General features: G+C 36.8%; 2 protein-coding genes across 3 annotated transcripts in view; both read right to left on the bottom strand.

Moving 5' to 3' along the window:
* Window positions 1-1,563: 1,563 nt before the first annotated feature.
* On the bottom strand, window positions 1,564-3,503 carry dusp19b (dual specificity phosphatase 19b). The gene is made up of 4 exons (XM_065294385.2): window positions 3,232-3,503; window positions 2,746-2,792; window positions 2,495-2,647; window positions 1,564-2,415 (listed from the first exon to the last, which is right to left on the bottom strand). Exons 1-4 carry the CDS (start codon window positions 3,455-3,457, stop codon window positions 2,233-2,235), a joined length of 609 nt encoding a protein of 202 aa, XP_065150457.1. The 5' UTR covers window positions 3,458-3,503; the 3' UTR covers window positions 1,564-2,232.
* Window positions 3,504-6,588: 3,085 nt separating this feature from the next.
* The window catches only part of capn1 (calpain 1), a 66,010-nt gene continuing 47,308 nt past the window's right edge, over window positions 6,589-25,290 (bottom strand). The window contains exons 5-22 of one of the 2 annotated variants that reach the window (XM_065294383.2): window positions 21,325-21,458; window positions 20,691-20,859; window positions 20,385-20,468; window positions 17,951-18,036; window positions 17,764-17,838; window positions 17,441-17,601; window positions 15,268-15,428; window positions 15,133-15,144; window positions 14,694-14,905; window positions 14,517-14,556; window positions 13,191-13,256; window positions 13,033-13,090; window positions 10,977-11,041; window positions 10,507-10,575; window positions 10,051-10,129; window positions 7,733-7,849; window positions 7,451-7,509; window positions 6,589-7,294 (exon numbers count right to left, since the gene is read on the bottom strand). In XM_065294383.2, the coding sequence (XP_065150455.1) occupies window positions 7,268-7,294; window positions 7,451-7,509; window positions 7,733-7,849; window positions 10,051-10,129; window positions 10,507-10,575; window positions 10,977-11,041; window positions 13,033-13,090; window positions 13,191-13,256; window positions 14,517-14,556; window positions 14,694-14,905; window positions 15,133-15,144; window positions 15,268-15,428; window positions 17,441-17,601; window positions 17,764-17,838; window positions 17,951-18,036; window positions 20,385-20,468; window positions 20,691-20,859; window positions 21,325-21,458 (1,674 nt within the window). In that variant the 3' untranslated portion in view covers window positions 6,589-7,267. The remainder of the gene's footprint in view (window positions 7,295-7,450; window positions 7,510-7,732; window positions 7,850-10,050; window positions 10,130-10,506; window positions 10,576-10,976; window positions 11,042-13,032; window positions 13,091-13,190; window positions 13,257-14,516; window positions 14,557-14,693; window positions 14,906-15,132; window positions 15,145-15,267; window positions 15,429-17,440; window positions 17,602-17,763; window positions 17,839-17,950; window positions 18,037-20,384; window positions 20,469-20,690; window positions 20,860-21,324; window positions 21,459-25,290) is intronic. The other variant, XM_073811939.1, reaches the window with a different exon arrangement.

Genomic DNA, 25,290 nt, shown 5'->3' with positions numbered 1-25,290 from the left:
ACAAAAATAACATTCCACATTACAAATGCCCATTTGCCAAATAACAGATAAATATAGAGCATGCTTAAAACAGGCTTTGCATTTGCCCTGTGACTTAGCCCCCCTCTCCACCATATGCTAAGGTTAACCCCTATATAGTCTTGTTTGTCAATTTAGACTGTTACACATCTAGCACACATTATTGCAATAATATTGCAAGCTATTTTTACTGCTCTTGGACAATTTCTTTAATATGAAACCAAGTCAAGGATGTATTAGTTAAAAACCTAGCTACCCTTCTGAAAAGCTGGTCTTCCAATCTGGTTTTAGCTGGTTAAAGGTGCATTCAATATAATATACATAACATTATCAGTGGCGTATAAATACCTTACATAATGAACTGTAGTTTTACTACCTTAGAATGAGATATTTTATCTACATACACCGCAGGTCCCCTTACATGGAAGTCGCCAACATGTTTCTGCAGTAGCCCTAAAAAGACAAACTGCTCTACAGAGCGCGTTTTATCCCTATGTTGTATCAAAAGACGACATGTTCGTCCTGTCGCAGCTATCATAGCTTCTCATTGCGTTTAGAAATTGAGGTTGATTGCAATTTATATGCCGCTAAAAAAATACACAATACACTTTTAAGCTCAGACAGCCCATAACAAACTGAATGTACAGTACAGGCCAAAAGTTTGGACATAAAATGTTAACTATGATTTAAAAATTCTTTTAATCTGAAGGTGTATGGTTAAATGCATGAAATTACGTTTGTAGAAAAACCTATACCTGTGCCAAACAGGTTCATTTCTGTTAAAATTTTATTTTTAAAATAGATGACTTGCACTGAATATTAAAGAAAAATCTGTCAATAAGGGCCCAGATTAAATGTGAAGTCCTTCAATATTCTTTAAAATTCAGTCTTAAGTAAAACTTCCAGAAGCTTCGACTTCGAAATAGATGACACGAGTATGGTTTTGCAATTTCTAGGCAAAGGGTGACTGCACTTCAGATGATAAAATATAACAGAATTTTGATTTATTTTAGATGCCTTTATAGATGCAATAATTCCCACAGTTTCATTTGTGTTATGCCATAGTTTGGAAAAGTTTATTATTATTCTGTTATGCGGAAAAATATATAAATAAAGAACGAGTGAGTGTGTCCAAACTTTTGGCCTGTACTGTATGTTTTCTTTTCAGCTTTCTGAACTGGCAGATATGCCAGAAGCCTAAAGCAGTGCAAACAAATTTTCAACGTCCACTTTAATTCAAAGCCGTTTTTGCAAGAATACAATATTTTAATCCTGAGAACTTTACTTCAAAGCAAATCATTAGGCACAGGTCTATTTTTTCAAGAAAATCACAAATAGAATGATATATAACATCTTTACATGCCAAGGTAACCAAAATACAAATTTTATATGGATTTTTATTTTTAAAATCTTTCACAATAGATGTGACTAAATGGTCTAATATTGTGAGCAGTTTCTAAAATGTGGAAATGCACAGCATACTCTAAATAGAAATATCAAAGAGATGTTTCACAATACAGATTTCTAATAATTTACTTAAATTAATAAAGTCCAAAGTTCCTTTATTAACAGCATTGCAACAACAAGATTAAAGTTTCCATTAATTAGAAATGAAAAATAAAGTTCCTTACAAACTCTTCAGAACAAAAGTCTTTTGGCAAATGTAAGAATTTAGTGTGACCTCTCTTGGCATTATGCACATCTTAAACTCTTTTCAGGAGACTGAAGTCTTGAAATCATTTAATTTTATTTAGGTTTAAGAGAGTCTCGAAGTTCCTGTTATTGCTGAAGTGTTACGTGAAGCTCAAACCAAACACTTTAGCTTATAAGGTGTTTGCATACAAATTTTCTGAAAATAATTTCCTGTATTTTCTGATTGTATTCTAATAAAGAAAATGAGAAATGATTACATGTGGTCACTATACCATTGTAAAAACAACAAATCTTATGATGTCATGTTAGCATAAGATTTTTGCACAATACTTTATAAATACATATAAAATAATTTGAATATACATTTTAGACCAATCACATAGAAATACTGTAAAATATGTTAGCATATATTGTTTCAGTCCGACTCTTACTGTATAGCACATTCTGTGTGTTTTTTTAATACACTTGATTCAACTAATCGCCTTATTAATAAAAGTCTTATGTAAAACACAGGTATAAAAAAATCCAGTATGCCTCAAATCTGAGATAACATGCGTAGCATCATGGATGGTATTTCTTTAGCTGGTTCATAAAGCCTGGGTTTGGTTGAATGTATGGCCTGGCAGATTTTACAGTACTGAATGCCTCTTCAAATGATAGCTTATCCTGGGACATGAGGAAACCAATGACAACAGAAGCAGAGCGAGACACACCGGCATTACAGTGCACCAACAACACTCCACCCTAAAACAAACAAATGCAAAAAAAAGTTATACAAACACACATTTTATTCCATCTCTATCTACCTTTTCCACATACAGACCTGCTGAGAGGCTTGGTTTATAAACTCAAAACAATCAGGAAAGTACGAGGTGATATCTGTCTCTGGAAGATCTAATATGGTGACAGTCTTATATGTGAAGAGTTGTGGGAACGCATTTTCAACTCCATAGGCCACATTCAGCACATGAGTAACCTAAAACACATTACATTTGATTATTTTACTTTACATAAGGTAACTGTGTCAGAACCCAGCTTACAGGTTATGAGTAAACACCAAAGAAATCATACCACCTTATATTTCTTTAAAGTGTCTATGTCATGAGCAGCATCCTGTGACGCTAAAAACAAATAAACAAAAAGTCAATTGTGATGAACGTGCTTATTTCATATTAATTACTAATTTAACAACAACAAAAAAATTCTTAAGACTATTTTAGGATCACTTTATTTACATTTATGATATCGATTTGGTAAAGCTACATATAACTGGACATTTATTTAATATTATAGATTTTTTTAGGTAACCTGACAGGTTGCACTATTTTTTACACTATTATAAATCAACATTCTTGATTCTTCCCTTATGAAAATTAACCTAGCTTTTACTACATATTAAACATAAGAGTTTACTTCAATTTAACCATGAACTATGGTTATTTTTCATAAGGGTTTGCAGATTATGCATATTAAATGGTACATAAATGTGCTCATAATTTATTGTCAGGTAACTGTACCAAAACAATACTTATTTGTGAAGGATGTTAGGACATAACGCACAGAGTAAAAGGAAAGGTCTGATGATGCCAACTTGCAGATCCATATTCAGATCCTGCACAAACCCACAAGCCGCGTCACTGTCCTGTTGTAAATCATCCGCGACGTGAAAGTCATCACCGTTCCGCGTCTCTAACAGTTTCCTCCCGGTCACCGTTGTCACACGGGTGCTCTGTTTCCTCAAATGTACTTTGGAGAATCCCTCTATCTCCTGCGCCAGTGAATTCATTTTCCAGATTTCCTTCTTGATCGCTCTGCGGAACTAAAGATCTGAGTCAAGGGGGAATAATACATTTGGTGCGCCTCAAAAATAAAAGTCCCTACTTGTGATCTTTTTTTAACGGAACTGACTACTCGATCCGATCGGTAACCACACATTTTGAAATCTCATGGTTACTACAACTATCGGTACTGCTGTAAAATAAAAATAATATTTACGTTAATTTATTCTGTTAATAAGGGTGAATGTTCTGTTAATTTTGGGTGAATTATTTTAAGAGTAAGCCTGCAGTCACACAAATTTTACACTACTTTGTACTTACACTTTTTACAAAGCCACAGGCCTTTTTATTTAGAAAAAGGTCAAATAAGTTATAGCAGTTTGAATAAATATATTTTTTTATAACGTACTGTAATAAACTTCTAATCTTTTATAAAAGAAAAAGAAAAATATATAAAATATAGATCTCACCCTAAAAAGGCAGAAAATTATAGTATCTAAAAAAATTATCATAAAAATCTTAAATGTTTAATAAAAAAATATTAAGTTTGTATGAAGTTTTGTTCTGCTATACCAACAAATACCAGCAGGGGTCATTTTTGCTCAACTGTTTTTAAAAGACAGACACTTGGAAACCATTTAAACACATACTACTTTGAGGTCTTTATAATTCAAAACTTTTACCATTTGTTATAAATTATTTTAAAACATTAACGGGCATAAATTGTTTTTGACATGAATATATTGTAATGTAATTAAACACAATAAAAAGCACAATGAAACAAAAATACTGTAAACTGACATTCAAAAACCTTCTAAACATATTTCAAACAACTCTTTACACATCTCTTCATAGAACCATTTCCTTAATAACATGAGAACTTTATAACTTATTCAAATTACAAACTTATAAACTCTACAGATGTGCTTCATGCCAGGAGTTCTGCTGGGAATAACACAAAGTGTCACATCACAGACACTGCAGATGACTCCAAAAACAGTGTTTCTCAAAACACAGCCAAAATGGTTCATGTACCTTGGTTTGTGGCATTGGTGTGCTTTTGAATGGTGAGGACTAGAAGTATGGGCAGGAACTGCAGGAGGAACAGAAAGATCCACCTAATCAGCACGCTCCTGAATTAATCGCAAAATTGTCTTTGTTTTTTCTTTTCTTTTGCAGAACAGAAAGCTGCTGGTGGATGATATATGAAATGACAACAGACATTTTGTCAAAATGAAAAACAAAACAGAACTGTCCTATGTTTTTTAGGGAGGAATGAATAGTATCCAATAAGGGCATGCTCCTCCTACCTTGTTTCTGTGTACAAAGCAAACATAAACAAAAGTAAATTCATAAAACATGAACACATTTGCACATTATTTTACACCCTTGATTAATTTTTACTCACTTGTTAAAGTCTGAAACAGTATCAGTCCCTTGAAAAGAGCTAGGCTTCTGTAGAAATTGCCTACATAGTATTTTTGTCTAAGAAAATTCTAAGACATACATTTTTTGCAGTGCATCTATTGCAACAATATAAATTAATAGCTCTAATATGTAATGTGAAAAGCACTATACAGTTAAAATAGAAATGAATGTGACTAGCAATAACATGATTTAGCGTTTGACTAGATATTCTTTTGTCAACAACAGATCACATTGGCCAGTTGCGTGGCTGAGTAGTAATAAGCAGTAGATACAGTGTTAAATTATGAAAACAAGATTACAGCTTTACAGTTATATAGGCTGGAAATATTTCTTTAGGTTTTAGAGAGGATATAAGTGTTATGACTATGTAATAACGAAAGATCCCATCGGTGGGCCTGTGCCATTTAGCAAAATTACTGTCACTGCATAACACCTATTGCATAACAGCATTGATATAAAAACAACAAGGTTTGATGAGGTTTAGGGTAGGATATTACTGTTATTACTATGTTATAATAAGTTATATCTGAAGGTCCAGTGACATTTAAAAAAGTACAGTTACGACGTATTTCCTATCCCAAAATGTTGTTGCAATATGAAAACTGTCACAGGCTCTAAAGGTACATTGTGTAACTTTTAGAAGGATCTCTTGAGAGAAATGCAATATAAAACCTAACTATATTATTAACGGTGTATAATTATTTACACAATGAACTGTATTGTTTTTATTACCTTAGAATGAGCCGTTTTTATCTACATACACCATGTGTCCCTTTACATGGAAGTTTTAATCAACTATAAATTACAATAATTCAAACTTTCTTGACTAGTGAGTAGTTTTTATAAATTATATAAATAATGCTGAAATAACTTAAGCTAATTCAACTATAATTTTTAGCATAAGCAAAAAACATCTCATGGATGCACTGGGATGCATCCTCAGTGATGTATCCTGGGATCATTGGGTGTTTCAGATCATACAATGCCTGTCATATCATCATCATGGCAAAAGACACAAAAGCGAACTGCGAAAATAAATCTGACTTTGGAACAAAGTTTACAACTCTTTAAATGGTAAGTTAAATGTTTATGGCCCTGTTTTTTATAATCAGAGGTATTATATTGTGTGGAAAAATATAATTCTGATTATTATAATGCTACGCAGCAGTCTCACATGAAAAGGAGAGAAAAGGGAAAAAGAAAACCGTTGCTTTGTGAACAGTAATGAGCAATACGTTTTTACGTAAATTTTATGTCCTGGATGGCTTTTTGATCTCTCTGCTGGCCATCTGACTTTAGTTATACACGTTATTAATGCAATCATTGTTTAAAATTATATGACTGAATTTAGCTCTCTAATTTAATTTATGAATGATAAAATAGCTGGGGGGCACAAAATCTTTCTGGGGGGCATGCCCCCTTTGGCCCCATGGCGCGGGGCGGTGGCTACCATATGCGTTTTTAAATTGAGGGGTGAGCTGTTGGTTGCAATTCGCAATCTCACCACTAGATGCCACTAAAATTTACACACACACACACACACACACACACACACGCACGCACGCACGCACGCACGCACGCACGCACGCACGCACGCACGCACGCACACACACGCACGCACACGCACGCACACGCACGCACGCACACACACACGCACACACACACACACACGCGCACACACACACACACAAAATTTGCTATTAAAACGATACGTGGACACAAATTTTACTTTCAAAGTTTAATGAAAACACACAAAAATGGAATCAAAAGTTAAAAAAGGAAAGGTCTAAAAATACTACTTGACACTGACGAAACCCAAAGTCAATCACACAATATGTCCTCCACCTTTCTATAGTTTTCTTCTGACCATAATGTATTTCATATGTATATGAAAGGCATTCCTTACATAACGAATGGAATGCATGTATGTATTTCAACATGTTCTGTAAACTCAAGTACATCCATAAAACATGCAAAGTAAACCAATGGCAAAAAGCATTTTTGTAAGTTCCATTAAAAGTGCAATATTCCAGAAGACATTCACAGAAAACTCGTATGTATAATGACCATTGTCATTCCATAAAATGCTGAAAGGGGTCTGTAAGAATGACAAAAATTGGCGATGAGTAACTGAATGGCTTGGCACAAAAAGTATTTTGTCTAGCTGTCCTGGGAAGCATGAAAAGAAACAGATAAATGTTTACTTTGACACTCTTAAGTAACGTTCTGTTTAATTTCTCTTGGCTTTAAAAATACTCATGATTGGAGAAATATTACATTAAGAACACTGCGATTTCAGGTAATATAAAGATTGTCTTGTTTACAGTAACAAGTGTAAAAATGAAAGCAGAGGCAAAGATGCAGAGACTGGGCAAGAATCTGTGTCCATTTCAGGCAAACATGGTCAAAGAAATCCACTGCAAGGGCAAAGACAAAAAGAAGACATTTAGAAACAACAACAACAAAAACGCTCACAGATCTAAATCTTAATCAACAAACGTGCATGATCCTGCTGTAGATAACCTGAGTTCTTACAAAAGAGAATGTATATATAATGTAAACTGAAGAAAAACCTGAAAGAATGTGAGTGACATAATTCCATCACCGTCTGTGTCCAGGGTCTTGAAGGTTTCTGCAAAAACAGAGTCTCAGTATGACGGCCCTAATTTTGTGTGTTTACATTATGTCAGATTTATTGTAATTGTCTGACTTAGTTGTTGATAATGATTTACATTATTAGGTTAAACAATTTGTAGTTAAATTACTGTAATTATGAATGACCAACTTTTATATCCTTTGATGCTTTGATTCTTAAAGATCAGTTAAAAACCTATGGCCAAGAAATGTCAGCTTACTGAACATGGTCTCCAACCGCACTAAACAGGTTACAAAGTTGTCGAAATCCACAGTAAAGTCTTCCTCTGTGTATCGAATGATAATCAGCTGGAATAAATGATTGTTCAGCTTAAAACCTGCAAAAAAGAGAGAAACACAAAACTACTAAAAAATAGGCTAATAAACAGGAGCACAAAACTAAATATTTTTTATAATCAATGACTGAATGACTATTTAATTAATTTAGAATGAATTTAGTTTGCTGGTTAAGAGTTTATTTATCCTTCATACACATTTCGGTGTGTGTACACAGTCTACAATTCTGTATCCACACAGCCTTTTGCAAGTGTAACTAACAAATATTCAACAAATAAACAGGCTAAATAATTTCAACCAAAGCACAATATTATTTAAACACAGATCATTGAATTATGCATAACAACATTGTTTATATACAGTTATGGTAAGAATAATTGGCACCCTTGGAAAGATATGGACAAGGAAGCCTGTGAAAATTGTTAATCCTTTCAATTTACAGTATCTGATCCTATTATTAAAAAAAAATCAGGTAAAGCAATAAAAATTAGGGGAAGTCACATTATGAAATAAATGTTTTTCTCCAATACACATTGGCCACAATTATTGGCACCCCTAGAAACGCTTATCAGCAAAATATCTTTGAAGTATATTGAAGTATACAAGTATAAATAATTTTTTTTATATACACCAGGGTGACTAGAAACATGAAACTACCCGTCATGACTTTATGTTTAACAGGAGTTTACATATTAAGTTACACAAATGCATTTAATGACCTGTTACATGGGGGGGGACCAAAAAAATAAGTTCTGCTGTGCAGCAAAAGATTGTTGGGTCTCATGAATTAAAAAGTGGCTGTAAGGAAATTGCTAAAGCATTGAAAAGCCCCAAAAGTTTCATGTGTGCCTCCCTCGGACACAGATGGGTATAATATAAGCGGCATCGGGTCTTGGGTAATTTAAAATGAATATGTTTCTGCCAAACAGACCAGAGAAGACCTGAACTATCTTGCGTGTGTGCATCAAGTTGTTTTCCAACCCCTCCTATGTTTGCCAGAGCACTTGCGACATTACGTGGCTAGTTAGATTATTTCAATAATATAGATATTGTTGTTTCAAATTATATTACCGAGTATTTCACTTGCTTTTCAAAAAACAGCCTTTAGTGGCCACAAATTCAATTTAAGCGTGATGTACACTCTCAGAAATAAAGGTACAAAAGTTGTCACTGGGACAATACCCTTTCAAAAAAGGTACACCTTTGTACCCAAAGAGTGTATATTAGTACTTCAAAAGGCATATATTGGCTGTTCAAAGATACATATATGTACCTAAATGGTACATATTAGGACCTTTTTTAAAGGGTACTGCCCCAGTGACAGCTTTGTAACTTTATTTTTGATGGTGTAGCAGTATATTTGATTGCAGCCTGTGTATGGCTTGTAAAAATAAAGTTATATAATTGTTTTAATTGTTGAGCCGATCACGCTCTTTGCAAATTCGTTGTCGCAAGGGGAGAACATGCACAGGCCGACTCACCGCACTTTTTGTCATGTCTGTCATGAGCGGGGGACGCAATGAGAGCCATTATGTAAAGCTGTGCATCACTTCTTATACTGTGTTGGATGAAAGTTTGCATTTTCTGACTTACTGTATTACAATGTTACTTTTGCTTCATGTATGATACTGTTCAGTACTGTTTACGTGAATGCTTCCACTTTCCGACCTTTCTGTTTGGTTAATAACATCAACAGTAACTTTAATCATATCAATATGTTATAAGAGGAAGCTAAAACAATTAAAGACTCTTGGAAGGATCCAAAATATTGTCTGTTATCGTTATTGGCAAAATCATAGGTAAAAAAAGACCTGAATCTAAGGCTGTCATTAGTTGTGGCTACGGTGTACTAGGAAAAAACATTTGTTTCATAATGAGATTTTAAAGCCGGTTACTTCAATGAAAGGTTCAAGTTTTGTGATTGTTTTTTACTAAATGCAACTGTATTTTACAGGCTTCTTTGTTCATATTTATAAGTGACAAGTAGGTGCAACTAATTCTAATCATGATTGTAAGTCATACAGTAATTGTACTAAATTGTTTTACTAAAATTTTATTAAATTAGTTGATAAATAGATAAAGTTATGTGTTTTAAACAATAACTTAAGTTTTAAATATACTAATGCAAAAAAATTAAATCAGAAAACATTTTGACAGACCTTAAATTTGGTAAAATATTTTGATCCCCAAGCCAAGCCATCTGTGCCAATGAATAAAGTAAAAAACATTTTAGGTGCTGTACCTGCTGTCTCCAGGGCTTTTCGCATCTCATAAGAGCTCATAGTTCCAGATTTATCAAGATCATGATCCCTGAAGATAGTCTGTAAACATAAAGGAATGCAAATGAAAATAGTTGGTGAACTGAGAATAAAGTGAAATTCTTTATTTATTAGCATTTCCACCTGAGGTCCACTTGGTAGTTAAGGCAGTGTAATGATTTTAAGTTGTACTCTTTGTTGTTGCTACCGTAATGTAAGACGTTACTGTACATGAAAATGCTCATGTTACGAATATCTTAAATATTTGGTTGCCAAATAAAACATCTACAATCTCCAAAAATCTTGAAAGAAGCAAAAAACCTGTTTCCATATGACTCATTTCATACAGTACATCAAACCAGCCAAGCGTTTAATTCAAGCATAGGCATTAACTAACCTTTAAACAACATCTTTGAAAAAACTACAGCATATCATCTTACCAGATAACGTTTAATCTTTTCCCACAATACATGGAACTCTGTGAGGCCGAGCTTCCCGCTCCCATCAGTCTGTGATCACGTCAAGGGCTTAACTAGATTAATAGCATTATTACAGTAGTATGAATAGTCATTTCATCTCACGTTAGACTCCATTATACAACCTGCTCCTGGTCCGAAACCTTTTATAGACCACTTATGTGACTGGCGTCACCTTCTCATGTCAGTGCAAATATTTTAAAGAAACAGTTTACACAGATATGAAAATTCTCTCATAATTTACTCAACCTTATGCCATACCAGATGTAAGTGACATGTGTTCTTAAGGGGAACACAACCAAATAATTTTATTTTAAAAATGCCATCATGTCACCTTGTTATATGTCAGCCCACATGGCAAGGCTCAGTAAAGATCTGCCAGTATGAAAAACCGATTGATGGTAGCAAACAACTGTCATTCGTGGAAAGGATACATCCATGAGGTTGATCATGCTACGACAGGCTTCTTTACCAAAACCATCTGTCTTCAAATCTTTATCTGTGAATAAAGACACAACAATGAGAAGTTTAATTACATCCTTTACCTCAATCTGTCTGAGAGGTCTTTTCAGAAGCTACAATGCGAAAATACATTAGGTCTGCTGCAAAGCCTTGTTGGCTGCCTGCCTAAATAATATTTAAAGGTCACGTTCTTTATAATCCCATTTTTTAAACCCTAGTTAGTGTGGAATGTTGCTATAATAGCATATATAATACCTGTAATAATAAAGCTCAAAGTTCACTGCCAGGAGATATATATTCTGAGATAACAGTATTCGCCTTTCAAAGGCTACAGCAAACGGCCGGTTTGGACTACAGCCCTCTACTTCCTGCTTTAATGATGTCAGTTTAACAGTTTTTTACTAACCTCCCCCCACAGGAATACGTCAGTCACCAGCTAAGCTAACGGCAAGCTAAGCTGCTATCGAATCAGAACTTGATATGTATTTCTGAAGGCGGACTTCATAGAACAAGGAAGACATCAGCCTGTTTTGAGGACAGCGCTATAGAGATAAGTAAATTGTGTGAAAAATACTGCGGTTTTTTAAACACAATGAAAGCTTCAAAAAGAAAAAAAAGAATATCAAAAGATAGTTGGGAACATTATGTGGCCAAATTCCAATCTAGCATTGCACGAATGAAAGATTTATGTGGTGTGCACAAGGGGCCATTAAGGCCATAGATCTTAACAAGGAGATCCAATGATTTTATGAATTGGGAAACATGTACCACTCAATGTGGCCACTCAAGGCGAAAGATGTCCCACCTTTCAATAAAAAGAACCAATCTTCAGTTGTTAAAGATAAAATCTCTGAGGCTCTGTACAAATCATTGTCAACTCCAGGTACCTACCAGCTTTTGCATGCACAGTAGCTGGAGCAACATGTAATGGTGTTTTTAACTCAATTAAAAACACCTTTGACTCTCAAAGTTGACTTTTTTCAACTTCAGGCACTCAGAGCGTTCCTGCAAAACACGTGGATCAGCAGGCGGCAAAACGTGAGGCGTTCAGCGTGCATAAAATATGCTCACTGCCCTATACCTGTAGAACATTATAAAAAAGGTGCCTGCCACTGCCAGAAACGCAATCTGTATGACACTATGCCTTGTTGTCTCTGTGTAAACTACATAAACGTGAATATGTGATTTCATTTGCATGTGTTAACTCAATTTATAGCAAGGGCTCTCAAACTAGTGGGTGTGGCCCCCTGGGGGGCACGAGATGGGGCCAGGGGGCCCCAGTTTTATGACACTTTTATGACACTAAAATACATTCATTTATCATAAATTATATAAATAAATAAGACTAATAACTAACAGCACTACTACATTATATAATAAAAAATGTTTAATCAAAATTCTAAGTTTAAGATGGGGGGCGCACGCCCAAAATGTTTGAGAAGCACTGGTCTATAGGCATGCCCAAGTATAAGCAAAACAATAGTTGCCTACAGGACTGTTTTTGTGCTGCTTAAGATGCTGAGGTTACCAATGCTTTTCCAACAAAGTTTTTTAATCCACGGGTCACCTACCACAAAACAAAATAGCTTTTTTATTATATTGAATTTATCACTTTTATCACAGAAAGAGAGAATACACATTGGTCCAGGTGTGTAGTGTTTCTTTACAAAGTAGCAACGCCATCCACGGGCCTGGCATGCATAATACAGCATTCATAGCAGTCTTTGTGGATCCGTGTAAACACTGATCTTTTTGACAGCGTTGACATTTTTCAAAAACAAAAAAGGAAAGACTTTTCAGTTTTACTACATCATTGTCATGTAAATGTAGCCATAAAGACAAAGGTCTTACCCTAATCAAACAGATAGGACAGAGTTAAGCCACTGAGTGCACAGATTTTCCTTAAAGGGACTTGGCCATTTTCCTATGTAGTGTGTTTCATATACAGTAAGTTCCTCATGCAAGGAAAAATGGCTCACTAGGATTTGAAACGGGCAGGTCAGTGCTAATCATTAAGACAGTACTTACGTTTGCTGATAATTCTGTTCAGTATGGTCTGCAGCTCTGTGACACTGATTTCCATGTCCTGTAAATGACGCACACACACACGCGCACATACAAACACACTTTATTTAGTAATGCATCACATAATTTCACCTCTGCAGACGAGTGTTTTTGTCTCTCACCGCTCCAGCTAACTGTCGGAAGAGATTCTTAAAGCCAGCATCAATTTGACTCTCGTCCAGATGTTGCTAGAGAGAGAACGATAAATAAAGAGTGAATAGTTATTTCATATTTATATGTAAATATTAGGACTGTCAATCGATTCAAATATTTAATCTAGATTAATTGCATAGTTGTCATGAGTTAACTCGTGATTAATTGTAACTTAATCACACATTTATATCCGTTCTAAAATTACCTTAATTTAACACTTTTAAAAAATGTTATACTCCAATCAACACGGCTGTGGACAAATATAGATGATTTATGCAAATATATGTTTATTATTAGTGAAAGAGCTAGCAAAGTTAATTTTGAGAAAAATCCTGATTTTTTAGGTTCAAAAACAAATATATCGGCGCCTGTGTGCATGCTTCAGATGTTTTCAAGTCTTGTCGCTTTCAATAACCCTTTAAACATTAATCAGGTCCCTAACTTTATTTTATTATTAATAATAACTATTTTAACATCAGGCAAGTCCTGCACTTATTTTCTAATTCCTGCATGTTTTAAAACTAAAACTCATCCTTTGTAATACTTGAGCATTTAGGACGGTACACCTCTCAGGAAACTTACAAATAAAGATAATTTTAAACATTTAGGGACAGATTTACTAACAGCTTGCACCAGCGCAAACCATCATTTTGTTGTTAAATAACAACTGTCGGGATTTAATAAAAATGGATAATTAGCGCTGAAAAGGTGTGGCTTAGTTATTTTTGCAACTGACCTTATTGCATATGTATTTCTAGGAGTATCAGATGCAAAATTTGTAGAGAGGTATTTAAATGATTGACTTTTAAGTAAGTAGCCTGCAGATATTACCAGTCCCATCTGAAGGTTTTTTTTTTGGAACTGCGCTCTCACAATAATTTTTATTTTAGTAAATCTGCCCGTTAATAATTATTTAGACCAGGGGATTCCAATGTGCCAAAGCACATTCTTTTAATAGTCTCAATTGTAATATTTATTTATTACATATTTTTTATATTATCTTGACTTGTATGTTAACATTTTAAACAATACTAAAACACATCAACAAGTAAATAAAATCAACAAGTAAAAAAAAAAAGTTTTGAGTAAACCATATTAAAAAAGTATCTCAATTTATCCTCAATTTATCCAACAACGGGCAAGGCCAAAAAACTGTACGTTGCATTAATTGCACCTTAATAAAATTGGTGTCGTTAAAATGAATTTACCTTAATGCGTTATTAAGGTATATATTTTGAAAGCCCTATATATATTTGAATTATTCCAACAACATGGGCAGAGATGTGCCTCCTCACCTCAGCAGGAATGTCAGCTGTGACTTTATCATCCATTTCTCTGTTGGACAAAAAGAAAAAATCTGTCAAACAAGTTAAAATTTTATTTAAAATCATTTTAAATTTGCCACGCACTGGCTTTGGCATAAAAGAATAAGAGAAAACTAATTTCTTCATCTTATTCTGTGTGTCACTTACTCTGAGTTGGCAGGTTTTTCTGAGAATACTCTGAGGACGAAGTCAGCCTCTTTGTTTGGCTCAAAGGTGGATGGAACGATGATGTACTCCCCCACCGGCAGTTTGAAACGAGAGCTCACCTCTCTCAGGTTGATGAAGAGTTCTGAGCGGGCACTGGACGCATTACTGAGGAAGAAATCTCGCTTCAGGTGTACACCTGATTTACCTGCAAACTGGAGAGAAAGTGATAGAGTCCAAAATATGGGTTTTGCTGGTATATCGGTATTATTACTCCACCCCAGATACTGTGAAAATCCCATTATTGTAATAAATCAATGGGTCCTTTCCTTTTACAGGAAAAATTATGTATATTTTGCAATTCCATAACCACTGTTGGTCTGGATTATTTATAAGATCTATATTTAAGTTACATTAAAAGTCCCACCAGGGTCTGTTATACCTCTTTTGGAACCTGCAAAATAAAAATAAAAAAACAAACAAAAATATAAGAACAGTGGACAACTGAGCTTTTTCTATAAAGAACCAGAAAGCATTCAAAAGGTGACATAAGTTACTTTTGTACAATCTGACTGACCTCGTAAATGGCAAATCCAATAGTCTCCATGTCTTTTCCTTCTCTTCGCTTTTTCCTGAGATCTTTTTGCATCAGTGCCACCAGGAAGCTGCAGTCTGAATGGCTGGAAGTATCAGGGTTCTGTAGGGCCAATTTGAACTGAGGGTTGATCCAGAATGTGGCTATTTATTGAAACAACAGAAGACAAGTTACAGAGATAGTTTACCCACAAAAATGTATTCTTTAATTCTTCCTTTTACTCATGGAACTAAAAGGATCTACAGTATTTAGCAACATATTTTTTTCTGTTTTGTTCATTTACACAAACACATTGTAAGACCTTAGAAGACTTAGGGGCAGATTTACTAACAGCTAGCACCAGCACAAACCATCATTTTGGCGTTAAATAAACACTGTCGGGATTTACTAAAGAAGCATAGTGGATAATTAGCACTAAAAAAGGTGTGGCAGCCCAGACGCAAAATACACCGCATTCACTCCATCATGCGACCCATTCACATCTGGAATGGTCAGTCAGCTGTCAAATAAGCAGACTTCATTCATGTCTTCACTGCACTACAGACTACATTAAGGTCGTACCTCTCAACATATCTGACCACTTTCTCATTACTTTTGTACCAGTTTACTTCAGGTGTAACCTTCGCTCTCTCTTCCCTAGTACCCTCTCCACTGAGGTGGCATCCTCTTTTCCCTCCCACTTCTTGTCCTTAGAAGCTGACACCTTCTGCTTATCATAAACATCATGTCTAGATAATTTCTGTCCCCCGTCCATCAGATCAGCTCATGCAACCCACTCTTGCCCCTCAATGTGTGACATTCTACACAAGCTAGAGCTAACACTCAGAGCTGCAAAAAGGAAATAGCACAAGACATATGTAACTACCAGTCATTTCTCCCCTCTTTTTCTGCTAGTGCTACAACAGCAAAAGAAAAATCCTACTTTACCACCAAGGTAAGCAATGCACTCAACACTAACTCCCTCCTCTGTCCCCTCCACCCATTTCCTTATTGTCAGCTGACAACGTTGCACATTTTGTTAACCAAACAAAACTTCATTCATCAGCAACCAATTTTTAACACCACGAACCTCAGAACACACTACTCCCACATCCGACAACCATATCTTGTATTTTTCTCCACTGACTGACACAGAAGCATTACAGCTTGCTAAGGCGGAATCCAAATTCGTCCTAATTCAGCACAATGTCCACAGCTCACCAGATGATCGGTGGGGTCCCTCAGGGATCAGTGCTTGGTCCACTCCTTTTCTCCATCTACACGATATCCTTAGGACCTGTCATACAGGCACATGGCTTCTTCTACAACTGTTATGCTAATGACACCCATATCTACTTCTTATTTCACCCAGATCATTACAGCCAGCTAAGAAGACATCTACTCTACGAGTGTCAGACTAAACCTAACTAAGACAAAGCTGCTTGTATTTCTGGCACAACCCAAGGTACAGCACAACGTCTCTATTCAGCTGTGCAACACAAGCATTACTCCATCCAGAACTGCAAGAAACCTTGGTGTAATCTTTGCAATGTGATCACTGAAGGACAGCTGATCATCAAAGACGACGCAATCATGCAGATATGCGTTATACAACATCAGGAAAATACGGTCATACCTTACTGAGCATGCTGCACAACTCCCTTGTTATCTCTAGGCTGGACTACTGCAATGCTCTCCTGGCTGGTCTTCCTACCCGGGTAATCAAACCACTCCAATTGGTTCAGAACGCAGCAGCTCAGCTCATCTTCCAGGAGCCCAAAAGATTGACGCATGTATCAAGTTTAAGCTACTGCTGCTTATTTATCGAACTATCACTGGCACTGCTCCGGCAAACTTTTACACCTCCTTACATTCCTATCTCAAATGAGTGGCACCTTGTGATACCTTCACAAAAGGGCACTAGATCACTTTCCCGTTCATTCTCCTTCACTGCTCCCTGCTGGTGGAATGATCTTTCAAATACAATCCAGTCAGCTACATCTCTTGCAACATTCAAAAACATTTATAAACTCATCTTTTTCACGGATGCTTGACAAGTAAATGTTGACTGCTCTTCTATCTTCTAATAAAAAAGAACTTTCTCTCAACAGTTTTTGTTTTGGCACTGGTGACACACTGACCCATTGATTTACTTCCACACACACAGACGCAGTACCTGGGAAGTTTCTACAGCCACCGGCTGTGCTGCCCCTCCTCCACTCCCCCTGATACAGTGATGAGCTCCATTTCTTCAACTGATTCGTCTGAAGGGCATCTGCGGTCAAATTGCAGATCTCCAATCGGGTGAACTCTCGCAAGAAGTCACTGAATGACATCCTGAAGAAGAAAGAGAGGAGTTTACCGTAACAGTGACCAGGAAACACTGAGATCCCCAAGTTTATTACTTAGGTTTAAGGGTTTATAAAAAACAAAATTGTATTCTGTGATGCTCAGGTATCTGCTGATAGATAATGATTATTTTTAACTAAAAACACTCACCAGAACTCTCCATCGTCACTGCGGTTGTTTAATCTGCCTCTAACGGAGCTGTCCACATTGTCCCATTCTCGAGAGCTGAGACACACATTTGAGTTCTGTTATCAGATGAGCGATACATCACACAGCACATGTCCATACAGTAAGATTGTAACTTTTATCACCACATGTGTGTGTGTGCTCATCTCACTTGTCGCTCCAGGGTCCTGTCCACTCCACTTCACCCCAGGGGTTTCTGATCCGCACCAGTTTAGTCATGTTTCCTCTGTAAAGTACCTGACATACACGCAGACACATCATAAGAGGGCCATTACTAGCACTCACTTTTTCAGTGGTTCGAGGGATTGCAAAAAGTGAACATTTCACACCACATTAGGTACGTTTACATGCAACCAAATAATTTGTTTGTAATCGTATTGATGGCTCAATCGGATTTAAAAGCCTTCATCAATACAATTGAGATCGACCGGATGCAACTTTCGATCAGATTAAAGGGGATGGTGTAGTCCGATCTATGATCCCATTATCAAGAGAAAAGTATGTATGTAAACTCGTAAATGATAGTATTTTCTCAATCGGATGCAAAAATACATTGTGCACATGCGCAAAAGAATTCTAAAGTTCAAGTCATATATTTACCTCTTGTTTACATGATTCTCATCACAGAAACATGCACTAGCTAGGCAATGGCAACACGTATTATTAAGGTCATGGGGTCATGCGCTGTACATTCTGCAGCGTTCACAACATTACAAATCACATAAAGCAATAAAATAGCTTTTCAAAAAGTGTTTTCTTTGCCTATATCTGAACGTCTTAAGGAAAACTTCTCAAACTCATCTTTGACTTTGTACATTTATCCAGAGATTAAGCGTGAACTCGACTAGAGATGCTGTGCGCTGCGTTGCCAAGTCCTCTGCTTTTTGGCGGAGTTCAGATTTGGGCTGATGTTACTTTTAAACTGTTTCCACAAGAAGATATTTTTCTTTGGGTTAAAGATGAAAGGATTTTGTTTATTAGTTTTAGTTTATTAGTATTTGGGCTGTGAATAATCATTGGGATGCTTTTATGGGCTAGTTTTGAATGTCCATTGGCTGGTTTTGATACGCGAATCTGGCAAACCTGGCTGTTCCCTTGTGAACACGTTTGGTTTGGATTATATAGAATGTACATGTAAATGAACATTTTAATCAGATTGCAATGTTTAGGGTACAAGTAAACTGTACTGTTGTAAGCTGCAATCAAATTAACCTCCGAGCTTTGGTTTGTCCCTTTTTCAGATTTCTTCCAGCTATTTGGGGTTAGGAAGAATTATAGATATAATAACCAAATATTTTTCTTTGAACATGAAGCAATGTAATTGTCCACGTTTATGTACAACAGGTTCCAGTTACACAAAATTAAGTATTATGGGGCAAAGAACAAAAAAATTTGATGTCCACATATGTGGACACACCCGGTCTTAGGAGGTTAAATTTAGTTAGATAGATTGACAAAATTTTGCGCATGTAAGCATAGCCAATGAAGTCATCTTAGTTTGAAATGGATATTATAGGACTACATATGGGTCTTCAACATTGTTATGCTGTTTACTGGCAATAAATGACTAGTAATTTAAAAAGCCTGCTTTAGCTACTGTAAAATAAAACCCAAAGGGCAACTTGGCACATTCAACAATGTTATGCTGTTTACTGGCAATAAATGAATAGTAATTTAAAAAGCCTGCTTTAGCTACTGTAAAATAAAACCCAAAGGGCAACTTGGCACATTAAAGCTATGATTACAAAGATTGTTCATTATTAATAACCTTGTTTAGATGCTGGTTATGGTTCTACAGTAAAATCCTAACAATATGAAGAGAAAAAAGAATGAAAAAAATCCATTCACTCTATTGGGTGTATAGCGACAGAGAACTTGACCAATGTTATGATATCTCGTCAATTAAGAGAAAACGCTTCCCCGCCAATGACGAGATTTTCCGTCTTTCCGCAATACCGCTATTATCCACCAGGTTCCGCAACTTTTTAAACCCGGAAGTATTGCCCTATGGCAAGCTGCTGCATGTCCGTGTCTGTTTTAAAGATCGCTCTGAATGGGATCTCTATGAAAAGTCCGTCACAAAAATGGAATTATCTCTGCTTTTTGCTCAAAATATGGTGTTTTTGCAAAAACCTACCCATATTCAAAAGCTGATTGCAAAAGAACCACTAAAGGTAGGATGAAACGTTTTGTTTTTTTTTAAAGCAGAGGGTCTGTTCTTTTCATTTGGTATATTGTATGTTTATATATTTAAAGAAGAACATTTTCTGGAGGGCATTAAACTTTGGTGAAAATCATGAAAAACGCTGGCGCTGGCTGGCAACTTTTTTTAAAAATGCTGGCGGTGAAAGAGTTAAGATACTTTCATCACTTTTACAATACAATGAAAATATAAACAAATCAACCTAACAAAAGCATTCATCTTCAAGTGAATTGCTGTCTGTCACATCACGTAGTCAAAAGAGATAAGTGAGGTTTCCTTATCTCCTCCGTGGTAAGTTTTATTTCAGACATCTTATACATCAAATGCTCTCTTTCATTAAAAACCTGCTTTTGTATTTTCTTTGTTTAAGTCTTTGACTTACCTCCTCCACTCCTGTCACAGAGTATGCATGACCTTTGACCAGCTTTTTGAAGGTCACTGACTCCATGTCAAACTTACTGGTAATCTTGAAGACAAAAGAAGTATAACTATGTCACACACAGGCCGTGCTCCTGGATACAAGATGACACTGAGAAACAGTATGTAAAAATCATAGAAATGAGTAGTGTAACTTTCTTTGCAACTCTGGGTGCTAAACCCTTGTCAAATAAAACTGTACAAATTTGCTTAACGCACAGTTACATGTTACCATAAGGTTAAGCACAGTTAAAAACTTGGAAGAGCTCACATCTATAGAGCAGCCCAAAAGTGAGCCTCTCTCGATGGCACGGCCTATGATGCTGAAGAGGTCAGACGGTGCTTTCAATAACTCGTACATCTCTGTCACCCCACCGGTAAAATCCTCAAACCCCTCAGACGTGCTTCCACCTGAGAGAGCCTCATAACAGCCGTTTAGCCTGACATATACACATACAAATTCAAATTCACAAACCACTTCAATACCCAAAATAGGCATTTATATATAAATGTGAATGGTACTTGTTCATGTGCCACTTGCGTTGGGCAGTGTTTTAGGGCCCTATAAAATCTATTTTATTTTGTCCGAAATTCTGTTTTATTAATTCTCAAATTCTGTGTTTTCAGTTTTAATTTTTAATGGTTAAATTAAATTTCAGTAATCGAAAAGCATAACGTATCAACTGAAAAAATTAAACAAATACAATTTAACAACAATTTATTAAAAATGACATATATGCCAATGTTTTCATGGCAATCACCCGATTCATCGATTATAAAAACAATCGATAGTTGCAGCCCTAGTAAAATTATGCTCGTTTTAGCAAACATCACTAATAAAACACATATGGGAAAACAAGGCACATAAAGCAATAGAGATTTTAGATCAAATTAATGGTCTTTACTTGGCATAGGCCTTCTCCAGTAGGGCACTCCAGAACTCTCCACCTTCTGCTGAGTGGACAAACAACAGCTTCCCATCCTTCACGGGCAACCGGTCATCAATAACCACGTCAACCCACTCACCGAACTGCCAAAACTACAGACAGAGAGAAAAAGACTTTATAAAGACTTTTATACATCCATTGTCTGCCTGATGCATGTTGCCCACAAAAATATAAAGCACTTTCTCATTTCTCAAACTGGGTACCCACTGACAGACAGCTGCTTTTAAATAGTCCTGGGCTTATTTGTGTTCATGCTCTGTATGAAGACCTGAGCTAAGCATTACAGCCAATCACGCAGCAACTGATTGACAGCTATGGTGATTATGATAATAGGGAGCACTTTCTATGTAGGGCTTACTCTATTCACAATTTTTTCATGTTGCTAACAGGTCTGAAAGCCTTGTATACACTAGCTGACAGTAACTATTATTTGCAATGTTTATTTAATTGCTAAAAAAATAAAATGAAAAGTTCAGATGTAAAACCTTGACATACAACTGACAAGTTTTCTCGTAAATGAGCATTTTTATCAGGCTCTTGTTTTAGGTTCTGTAATGTCACTTTAATGGCAGTGAAAAGGTTATTAGTCAATAACTAAAATGCCTTACTTATTTTTTTACAAATGTCACTTAAGTCGGCCATTCCCAAACTGTGGTCCAGGGTACTGCAGGTGGTCCGTGTAAAGGCAAAATAAAATATAAAATTAAAACTGCAAGCAGTGATGGAAGGGCCCTCGCACTCATGTGCACCGCCACTCTATGGCCTTAGTAAAGCAATAAACCAGGGGGATTGAAATTTCCGTGGATAAATATAGGTGGATATTCAAAGGAACTTTGAAGTGCCACTACTTCTTTATGCAGCAGGTGGCGCTATGATTGTAATTGATTGTTGTAACATTGATGTGTTGAGGCCAGGACCCTTGTCAAATGTATGATGTCTGTGACAGGTCGGACATTGAATGTCTGAGTTACAACAGCTTTCTCATGGCGAAAAATCAAACTTTGATAGGCCACAACGGACACGCCCCTTTAACGAAATGTCAAGATCTTCACAATTTATCATTGTGAAGTCCCTAAGTTCAGACTGACCAAATATGATGATGATCTGAATACATTTCAATGAGCAGTAAATCACAGTGTAAAACATGTCATTTCCTGCTTCCAGCAGGTGGCGCTATAACTTTTACTGAATATTGCCATGTTGATGTGTTCAGGACAGGACAATTATCAAACTTGTGAAGCGTGGGTCAGATTGGACATTTTAAACCTGAGTTAGAACAACTTCCTGTTTCATTGAGAAACAGAAATTTGGCAAGCCGCCACATACACACCCTCCATTGAAATGTCAAGATCTCCGCAATTTAGCATTGCAAAGCCCTTTAGATGACACTCACCAAATATGATGATTATCTGATTAAATTTATAGGAGGAGTTTGTTAAAATACGAAGGCCAGAAATGGCAAAATTTGCACTCAAATTACAGAGAAAATTCAAAATGGCTGACTTCCTGTGGGGTTTAGAGCTTTGCTCCAAGAGACTTTTTTGTAGGTCTTGGGGTGATACATGATCCTACCGCATTTCGTATCTGTGCGATTAACGTAGCGGGGGGGGGGCTGCTCTATTGAATTTTTGTAGGTGGCGCTATAGAGCCATTTTAACACCCCAAGTTCTGAAGCCTATATCACATGAAAATATTCGCCACTTTTGACACGTGTGCAAGGTTTCATGACTTTTTGAGCTCGTTTAGGCTGTCAAAAATGGGATTCATTTAGCGATATTTTGCGAGGCCGCGACGGACACGCCCTTTAACGAAAAGTCAAGGTCGTTGCTATTTATCATCACACAAGGTCTTGAGATTAGACTGATGAAATATGATGTTGATATGGTTAAATCTCTAAGAGCAGTAAGTCACAGCATAAAAGGTGGTATTTCCTGCTGCCTCTAGGTGGCGCTATGACTGATACTGAATTATGCCATGTTGATGTGTTCAGGCCGGGACCCTTATGAAACGTGTGAAGTTGGGGGCAGATCGGACTATGTATGTCTGAATTACAACAGCTTCCTGTTTCATGGTGAAACATCACACTTTGCCAGGCCGCCACGGACACGCCCTTCAACAAAAAGTCAAGATCTTCGCAATTTATCATCGCAAAGGGCTTAACATCAGTCAGACCGAATATGATGATGATTTGATTAAATCTCTAAGAGCAGTAAATCACAGCGTAAAACATGGTATTTCCTCCTACCTCTAGGTGGCGCTATGAGTGAAGTTGAATATTGGCATTGAAATGTGTTCAGGCCAAGACTCTTATCAAACATGTGAAGCGTGGGGCAGATTGGACATTGTATGCCTGAGTTAGAGCCACTTCCTGTTTCATGGCGAAAATGCAGAAATTTGTCAGGCCGCCACGGACACACCCTCCAACGAAAAGTCAAGATCTCCGCAATTTAACATCGCAAAGGCCTTTACAAGAGATTGACCAAATATGACGATGATCGGATTAAATCTGTAGTAGGAGTTCGTTAAAGTATGAAGCCTGGAAATGACCAAATTTGCACAAAAATCAAGGCAAAAAATCAAAATGGCGGACTTCCTGTTGGGTTTAGAGCTTCGCTCCAAGAGACTTTTTTGTAGGTCTTGGGGTGATAGATGATCCTACCAAATTTCGTATCTGTACGTTTTTCGTAGCGGGGGGGCTGTTCTCTTGAAATTTTGCAGGTGGCGCTATTGAGCCATTTTTACACGCCCACTTCTGGCGCCTATACCACATGTAAATTTTCACCACTTCTGACATGTGTGCAAAATTTCATGAGTTTTCGAGCATGTTTCGCCCCTCAAAAATGCGATTCACTTTGGAGAAGAAGAAGAATAAATAATAATAATAATAATTAAAGCTGCAAGCAGCGATGGAAGGCCCTCGCACGCATGTGCACCGCCACCCTATGGCCTTAGTAAAGCATTGAACCAGGGGGATTTAAGTTTAAGTGGGTAAATATAGGTGGATTTTTAAAGGAACTTTGATGTGCCACTCCTCTTGTGTGCAGCAGGTGGCGCTGTGACTGTAACTGATTGTTGTTATATTGATGTGTTCAGGCCAGGACCCTTATCAAAAGTGTGAAGTATAGGGCAGATCGGACAATGTATGCCTGAATTGCAACAGATTCCTGTTTCATGGCGAAACATCACTGTTTGCGAGGCCGCCACAGACACGCCCTTCAACGAAAAGTCAAGATCTTCGCAATTTATCATCGCAAAGGGCTTAAGATCAGTCTCACCTGATATGATAATGATTTAATTAAATCTCTGAGAACAGTAAATCACAGCGTAAAACAAGGCATTTCCTGCTACCTCTAGGTGGCGCTAGGACTGAAGCTGAATATTGGCATTGAAATGTGTTCAGGCCAAGACTCTTATCAAACCTGTGAAATGTGGGGCAGATTGGACATTGTATGCCTTAGTTATAACAACTTCCTGTTTCATGGCGAAAACGCTGAATTTTGTCAGGCCGCCACGGACACACCCTCCATCGAAAAGTCAAAAGCTCCGCAATTTAACATCGCAAAGGCCTTTAGATAAGATTGACCAAATATGATGACGATCTGACAAATTCTCTAGGAGGAGTTCGTTAAAGTACGAAGCCTGGAAATGACAAAATTTGCACCAAAATCACAGGGAAAATTCAAAATGGCCGACTTCCTGTGGGGTTTAGAGCTTCGCTCCAAGAGACGTTTTTGTAGGTCTTGGGGAGATAGATGACCCTACCAAATTTCGTATCTGTGGGTTTTTCGTAGCGGCGGGGCTGTTCTCTTGACATTTTGCAGGTGGCGCTATCGAGCCATTTCTACACGCCCACTTCTGGCGCCTATGCCACATGTACATTTTTGCCACTTCTGACGTGTGTGCAACGTTTTATGACTTTTTGAG

The sequence above is a fragment of the Paramisgurnus dabryanus genome, chromosome 2, assembly GCF_030506205.2.
Source record: "Paramisgurnus dabryanus chromosome 2, PD_genome_1.1, whole genome shotgun sequence".
Taxonomy (NCBI): Eukaryota; Metazoa; Chordata; class Actinopteri; order Cypriniformes; family Cobitidae; genus Paramisgurnus; species Paramisgurnus dabryanus.
The sequence above is the reverse complement of the archived record's forward strand: the minus strand, read 5'-3'. Positions and strand labels throughout refer to the sequence as shown.